At 34.4% G+C, this 8,310-nt stretch overlaps 1 protein-coding gene and 1 long non-coding RNA gene across 2 annotated transcripts in view; one reads left to right on the top strand and one right to left on the bottom strand.

The window, feature by feature from the left end:
• Window positions 1–2,075: 2,075 nt before the first annotated feature.
• The window catches only part of LOC140440972 (uncharacterized), a 35,136-nt gene continuing 28,901 nt past the window's right edge, over window positions 2,076–8,310 (bottom strand). Inside the window, exons 2-3 of the long non-coding RNA XR_011950960.1 lie at window positions 7,500–7,620; window positions 2,076–2,585 (exon numbers count right to left, since the gene is read on the bottom strand). This is a non-coding gene — a long non-coding RNA (uncharacterized lncRNA). The remainder of the gene's footprint in view (window positions 2,586–7,499; window positions 7,621–8,310) is intronic.
• The window catches only part of LOC140440967 (cilia- and flagella-associated protein 58-like), a 32,411-nt gene continuing 29,444 nt past the window's right edge, over window positions 5,344–8,310 (top strand). Inside the window, exons 1-6 of the mRNA XM_072531328.1 lie at window positions 5,344–5,555; window positions 6,026–6,387; window positions 6,449–6,623; window positions 6,683–6,997; window positions 7,752–8,005; window positions 8,065–8,281. Of these exons, the coding sequence (XP_072387429.1) occupies window positions 5,436–5,555; window positions 6,026–6,387; window positions 6,449–6,623; window positions 6,683–6,997; window positions 7,752–8,005; window positions 8,065–8,281 (1,443 nt within the window). The 5' untranslated portion in view covers window positions 5,344–5,435. The remainder of the gene's footprint in view (window positions 5,556–6,025; window positions 6,388–6,448; window positions 6,624–6,682; window positions 6,998–7,751; window positions 8,006–8,064; window positions 8,282–8,310) is intronic.

Genomic DNA, 8,310 nt, shown 5'->3' with positions numbered 1-8,310 from the left:
TGGAAGTTATCTATCATGTCAACTATCCACAAAAAGGGCAGCAAGGATCAGTGTGAAAATTACAGAGGAATTGCGGTAAACAGCACAATAAGTAGGATGTATGGGAAACTTATTAAGAACAAAATACAAAATGACTAGAGATTACGAAGCGTTTTAGAGCTGGGCGATCAGACCACTTGTACTCTATTAGGCAAGTTATTGAGAAAAAAACAGCCGTTAATAAAGAAGTTCACCTGGTGTACGTAGACTTACAAAAAACATATGGCAGTGTACCCCTCAGTAAACTATGGTCAAGTCCAAAGTTTGTATAATGGAACGACTGCAAAAATTAAAACTGGATCAAGGATATCTGAGGGATTTAAAGTCACGAAAGGACTAAAGCAGGGTTGCTTTATTTCGCCTACCCTTCTCAAAATTTATCTGCAACAAGCACTCAAGCTGTGGAAAAGAAAATGTAATGGCATGGGAACCCCTCTCAATAACAAGACTACACTGTACACTTTATATTTCGCTGATGACCAAATACTGATTGCTCATGATCATAACGACTTACATGACTCGGAAGCTAATAGAAGAATATAACAAATGGGGTCTCGAAAACAACTGAAACCATGTGTATTGGAGGGACAAAGCAGTTCATTATATTAGACAATGGGGTAGAAATTAGACACTGTGATGAAAACAAGTACCTGGGTATAAAGATAACTCAAGATGGAACACTCGATGCTGCTATAAAAGACAGAAATATACAGGGTAGAAAAGCCATATCCATGATGAACAGCATTCTGTGGGACCAAACAATATATAAAGCGAACAAACTACTCATATACAACACCATACTTAAAAGTGTAATCACATATGGCAGTGAAGTTTGGCCAATGAAACAGAGAAACTGTTATTAGCAACAGAAATGGACTTCTGGAGAAGAGCAACAGGCAAATCAAGAAAAGATCGGATACCAAATGAGAGAATACGAGAAATGATGGGAGTCAAGCATACAATAGTTGATGATATAAAAACAAAACAGTTAATATGGTACGGCCATGTACAGAGAATGACAGGATTCCGAAACAGATTTTGACGTGGACACCACAAGGAAGAAGAAGAAGCTGGAGAGAGGGAATTGAAAAAGAGAAATCCCTCCAGGCATATGTTTAAATAGAGAAGAATGGCGGTTAGGAGTCTGAAGGCGTCGGAGAACGCTGTAAACCGATAGTAGTAGTAGTAAATTTTATGAATTTGGTAAAATGATTTTATATAAATATCTGAGTGTCTTTGTTTTCTCTATTTTATTTTCACATTTGGTCCCAGTGAAGATAGCCTCAAATGGGTTTGGCAGTGTTGAAATTTACATTTACAAATGAAACATACGCAATCAAAAGCAATAAGATATTTAAAAAATTACTAAAAAAAGAAAAAGTAAATAGTTTAGGATTTTAGAATAATAAAGTTTAAGATTCCCAAAGTGTCTTTTGTAGTAAACACCAACCTAAATTAACCAACAGAGGCTTCCAAAAGTGTTTCCAAAGGGGCTTGTAAGTACTAACAAAATATGGTGCCCTTATACTCCAAATAGGCCGAATTTGAAAGTTTAAACAATAATTAGTGCAGAAAATTCAAATACAGGCTAAATAAATGACCAATCAACAAGGGTGTACTCAAAGTACCATTGGTAAGTAAATGTTCAGATAACATCCGAATTTTATGGGAGACTAAGGCTTAAAATCATTCCAATTGATAATAGATAAAGTATCCATTCTATAAGATCCAATATCTAAGAGTGTCCAATAAGAAAAAATATACAACTTCTACAAAAATGAGATCCCTACATGATGTAAAGTGTAATACCTCTCTTAATCCATTTTGTGAATATTCTGTGTCTTTGAGTGATCAGAATGATTAAGAAGAAGTTATAGTGCTGAAGTACTTGGTAGAAATGTGCAATGTCGTAAGTAATATGACTTATATTCTGTATAAAATGATATGTGTTCGTTGGAGAATTAAGTAATGAAACTCTGAATGATATGCACAAATTTATTTAGATGTTTAGGGTATAAAACTATACTATCTTAAGAAATACAAACTATATCCTAAAAACCTCTCATAGTTTTTGATCATATCGTAAACACCTCGAGATTCTCAGCGTGGGTGTTTATCATCTTCTAAGTAGTCTGAATATTGAGATAAAACACATACACAGTGGCGTGCTCGCCATAACACATGCATGAATACTGAGTATAAAATAAAGCTAAGAAACTGAGAGTTTTAATTTACAATCCGACACATGGTACATCTCTAAAGTTGAACATATTAATATGGATACTATATCTCGAACAGATGATTTTGGTTTATAAGTAAAATAACATAAAATATAGACTTTTACAAGTAAATAAACATTTCATCATATTTTTAACATCTCGGTACAGTATTTCACTAATAAATTTCTAAAGAATCGCTTGTTGGGGCATACACTTTTCTTCGATGAGTGTTTTTGAAGTTAAGATTCGCTGGAACATTTTCTATTTCCCTCTGAGTAATTCATCTACTTTTCCATGCTGCATTAACTTCCAATCAGTTGTGTTACACTAAAAATAAACAAAAAGTAATTAAGGTGGACATTATTTTCCAAGCTGAATTATTTAATAAATCAAAAATCTGAAGTGGTGCACAGTAAAATACAACTGTGGAATTAATACACCAGTTATCGATGAAATTATTTTACCTTGAAACTTTGTTATGTAAGTTTATCAAACTACAGTATAGGCAACCACCATTACATTCTTGTTCTTATGGAAAGAAAAGTTTAATGTTTAAGGAAACCTAACAAAGAACATAAGATGGGTAAAAAAGTACATTGTTACAAACGAATATTACAAAACTGATAATCATCTATTTTAATTAAAGCACGTTGTACCTATCACGTAAGTTGTTAGATATAAGCTGTCGACGTAAATGTAAAAATGTTTGTTTTATTGTTTTGGAAGAACAGAATAACTTGTTACGAGTCTAGTTATCACTGACGATTCTTGGAGGTGGCTTTTAAAAACAAGACATGTTTTAAATTGAAAAGTACATAAAAACGAATAAAAAGTAAGGGATTGTGACAGAGCGACTGAATCTCGACTGCCTACACAACCAAATTACGGATTTATTATCTGTTATCTGGATTATAACGGATGGAACAAATATGAAGAATTGCCTACACAAATACAAAGAAATAAAAAAACACATAAAAAGAGAATAAAAGAAGCCAAAGAGGCGTAGATTAAAGAACAGTGTGAAGAAATGGAAACCTATGAGAAAAAGTACGATGCGTTCAATATGCACAAAAAAGTGAAAGAGATAACAGGAAGCATAAAGAAATGCCAATTAGGTAAACTTAAAGACAAAGATGGAAATCTTATTGTAGATCTAGAGAATAAAATAAAAAGATGGACAGAATACCTGAATGAATTATTTGAAGACGACAGAAACAACTTAACTCAGATAATCAATGCAACTGGGCCAGACATATTGAAAGAAGAAGTAGAATACGCAATAAGAAACGCTAAAAATGGAAAAGCAAATGGACCTGATGAAATTTCTACAGAACTGTTGAAGCTTTTGAATGATAAATCCGTAACCATAATATTACATCTATTCAATACAATATACAGTACTGGTATAATACCTCAAGAATGGTTGCTGTCTACGTTTGTCACCATACCGAAGAAAACTAAGGCAACGCAATGTTCTGATCATCGAACAGTCTCCTTGATGAGTCATCTGCTTAAAATATTTCTTAGAGCCATCCACAACCGAATCTATCAAAAGTTAGATATCGATATTAACGATACACAGATGGGATTCAGGAAAGGATTAGGAACAAGAGAAACTCTCTTTGCCTTAAACGTCGTAACATAGAGATGCCTAGATGTTAACCAAGAGATACACGCCTGCTTTATATACTTTGAAAAGGCCTTTGACAAAGTACGCCACAATATACTCAAAGAAATCCTGGAGGGTAAGAACATCGACACCAGAGACATACAAATAATATTAAATCTGTACTGAAATCAGCGAGCTAATATAAAAATAGAAGACCAAACATCGGACGAAATAGAAATACGTAGAGGAGTACGACAGGGTTGTAAATTGTCACCGCTCTTGTTTAATATCTACAGCGAAGAAATATGCCAAGAAGCTCTCTCACATGCAAACGAAGGGATAATAGTCAATGGAGAAGTTATCAATACCATTCGATATGCTGACGATACTGTGATAATGGCAAGAACAGCGAAAGATCTACAACATCTAGTTGAAAGTATGAATAAGACATGTAATAACTACGGCATAAGGATGAAAAAGTAAACGAATACAAATACTTGGGAACCCTCATCAATGACACAGGTGACCAAAATCACTAGATAAAAAGACGTATTGAAATTGCCAGGTCTACCTTTATAAAAATGAAAAAATTATTTTGTAATCGTGATATTAGTATTCAGCTACGAACTAGAATGTTAAAATGCTATGTATTCAGTACTTTGCTTTACGGTGTTGAGGCATGGACTCTTAAACAGAAGAATGTTAAAAATTTTAAAAGCTTTGAGATGTGGTGCTACCGCCGTATACTAAAAATAAGTTGGGTGGATAAAATTACAAATGAAGAGGTAATACGCAGAATAAATAACGATCCAGAAGTTACACTGAATATAAAAAAGAGAAAACTTGAATACTTTGGCCACCTGATGAGAGGACAAAATTAGACATTCCTACAAAATATAATGCAAGGAAAAATCCAAGGCCAAAAATCCAGGCCGTACAAGAATGTCCTGGATGAGAAATTTAAGAGAGTGGTTTGGGTGTACCACTAACGAATTATTCAAAACAGCAGTAAATAAAATTAGTACCGCCCTAATGATGTACAAGCTCCGATAGGAGAGGCACTCAAAGGAGAAGAAGAATCTGGATTACAGTTATAGGAAAAATAAAAAGTTTAAAACAAGCAAAGTAACAGAAAAATTTTATAGACAAACATGCGAATTATTAGATAAAATTACAATAATAAAAAAAAATTATTTTGTACCACACAACATACGATGAAAAGAAAAAAAAATAATCATTATCAGGCATTAAATACAGAATATTAACTAATAAGAACTGTTTTATTCTATTTCTAATTGTAGTGTTTTGGCACTTTTATTAAGGCACAAAACCATTAAAAACGTTCCGTTAGAAACTTTATATTAAAACCATTGTTTAATCAATACCACGCACCTAACTTTCACTAAAAGTTTTTCCGTTGCCTGGAAATGGGCCAGAAGTGCAGCAACGCAACTCCATGGATGCTTCAGATCAAAACATCGGCAGTGACAGTGTCAAAAACCGTTTAAAATTATTTTTTATTTATACATCCAATTCATATACACATTTTTTACTTTTAAATTATCGAGATGGAGGATAGTGACTTTGAGGGCGATGAGTTTCATAGCGAAGAAGAGCGACCCGTAGAGGTTCTTGATCCGGAAAACCCGGAACATTTTTTTCCGATTGTGGAAAGAGATTTTAATAAGGTAATGAAGGCTAACGAAGGGTTGTGGTTTGCTAGACAATTTTCTAATTTAGAAAGTTATTTATAGATTTGAAAAACAAGTTGATAGAAATTATCAGACGTCTACATATATTATATGTCTCAGGTTTAGGTTTATACAGGGTGATCAACTTATATTATAATTATTTTAAATATTATTATGAACCTTTCAGTAAACGCAGTTTAATTTTGTGTATCAGTAGTCGCACACGGTCCACTGCACCGGTTTTACAAATTACAAACTTAGAGTTCGAGCATCAACACTGTAATGATACACAGTCGATAAATGTACCTAAATGAAGGATGAAGGTAGATCCGAAGAAACTCGAAAGCTTCCGATTGGCTTTAGAATTGACTTTCATTGAGTCCCACCGGTCTCCTAGACAAGCTGCGTCTACTGAAAGGTTAATATACTCTGACCGTTACTTTAATATTCTTGTAATTCATTTCCAGACACTTGCGAATCTCGAGCAAAACCCGGAGGCTCTCCAGTTCACCGAAGACTTCAACAGACTCTTCGAAGCTTTCTTCCTGACTTACTCCAGACAGAAAGAACTTGAAACACTTACCGAAGACATGAAATTTGATCTAACAGACAAAGCCCACAAAATCGACTTGTCTTTAAAACTAGCCGATGAAGATCAGAAGACCATCATCGAGCTACGACGGCAGATAGAAAACGCTTGGAAGCTAGCTGATGCTGCTCATGCCAGGGAGCAGCTAGCTCACGAGATTATTGACAATTTGAGGCGCCAGGTGGAGAATTTGAATGCTGAGATTGATTTTAAGAACAAAATGAATCAGGATACGGATGAGTAAGATTTAAATTTAAGTTAATTAAAATTTTTAACCAATATTATCTTGTCTGGGTTTTAGAACCGGAGAACTCAGCAAACACAAAGACGGTCTAGAAAGAGAAAGAGATCGACTGGTAAACGAAGTGACACAGTTAAATACCAAGCTCCAAAATGCTGTTACGTATCAAGAGGAACTGGAGAAAAAAAACTCCGAAGCTGACATGAAAATCAACGAAATAGCAGGACAGCTAGAAGTAAATCTACTAAAAGAATTATTGTTACAAGGTAACGAGTATACAATTGTTGTTTTTAGGATCAAACCCAAGAAACCAGTCGACAGAAGCGTGCCAAAGAGAAACTAGAAGGTGACATACAAGATTTCAAGTTTAAAATTGACGAAAAAGATATTCATATACATGAACTTGACGAAAATATAAAGGAACTAGGAAAGCAAATATCTGCTTTGCATAAAGACATTAAAGACTGGCGATATGCGCATGATAAATTATCCAAAGAATTAGAAGGAACTCTAGTGAAGTTAGCTAAGTTGACAGACGAACATAACACTTCTTTGTTTGAAGTGGATGCTATGAAAAAAGCCTTGCAGGAGAAATCTATAGATATGAAGGTGAGAACAAATTGCTAGTTTCTGAATTACCGGTTTACCGCATGAATTTTTGATCATTTTCTGATCTTCTCAGATTACCTTTCACCCAATTATGAGGTTTCTTCCTTTTATATCAGAGTCTTTCAGACAAAGGGGTATCATGATCTGAGGAATCTGAGTATGTGGCAGGAATGACACTTTCCTTGACATTGCCTGGTAAATCTTCACGCTCCTTCAATTCATCTTCATCCGAGAGATCTGATTCTTTTCGACTAGTTCTATCTGGTATTCGAACTGTACTCATTGTACCATAAATGAGTTTAGGATCCATATATACAAAAACAATCAATCGAGTCCATAACTTTATAGTGTACTACATATAGGACAAACTCTTTTTGGGGTTTTCGAGAGCCTTTCAACATTCATAATTTTTAGTACTCACCTGAGAAGATATCTAATATCACAATACAATGAATTTCAATTTTTTCTCGCCCTAAAAAACGTTTTTACCATGAAAAATTACCTCAATATTCGAACGCTGTTTCACGTGGTTCAGAATTTCAACAAGCATGAGCTTGAAACTGCGCACGGCTGCCTATCTCGCGTTCACTATTAGTATGTGCCAGGTATGGGCTGCCATAGAGCTACGACAAAAATTGAGTTAAAACGTTAAAAAAACTTTCTTTTTTGGTTTGTGCCATTTATGACACGATGCGGTAAAGGGTTAAAAGATGTACTATTTGGAAAATACTTTATACTTTTGTATTTATTTTAGGTATTAATGGAAGAAACTACCCGTTACAAAAATGATCTGTCGAAAGCTCAAAAAGCAAGAGACTTACTGGAAAAGAGAGTACTGACAATCATCAAAGAAAGGGACGAAACTACAATAGATAGAAACAACCTCCGACAGAGGATAGGTATCTTCGAGAAAGAGATAGAGGACTTTAAAAAATACATAGACGAAGACAAAAGGACAATAGAAACGCTAGGAAAGGAAAAAGATATTCTTAACAAAACTATTCAAAGGTAAGTAGATAGTAAGAACTAGATGCTTTTCATCTTCTGACATTGTTTTCCGATTCTAGGCAACAAGTCGTCCAAAAAGACCACCAAAAGCTCATCCACATTCAAGAACAGTCCAAGAAGAAACTGGAATTGGAGCTGGACTTGTTCTTCATCGAAAGCGGGAAACACAAAAAACTCATCACCCAGCTGGAAAGAGAAAGAGATAGACTTGCTGAAGAACAGTTGGATTTGACAAATACTATACAAGATCAACTGGAAGATATTCGCCAGAAAAAGGTACATTCATATTATTTTTTAATATAAAT

Source organism: Diabrotica undecimpunctata, chromosome 5 (genome assembly GCF_040954645.1).
Source record: "Diabrotica undecimpunctata isolate CICGRU chromosome 5, icDiaUnde3, whole genome shotgun sequence".
NCBI classification, from domain to species: Eukaryota; Metazoa; Arthropoda; class Insecta; order Coleoptera; family Chrysomelidae; genus Diabrotica; species Diabrotica undecimpunctata.
This window is presented reverse-complemented; position numbering and strand designations above follow the sequence as displayed.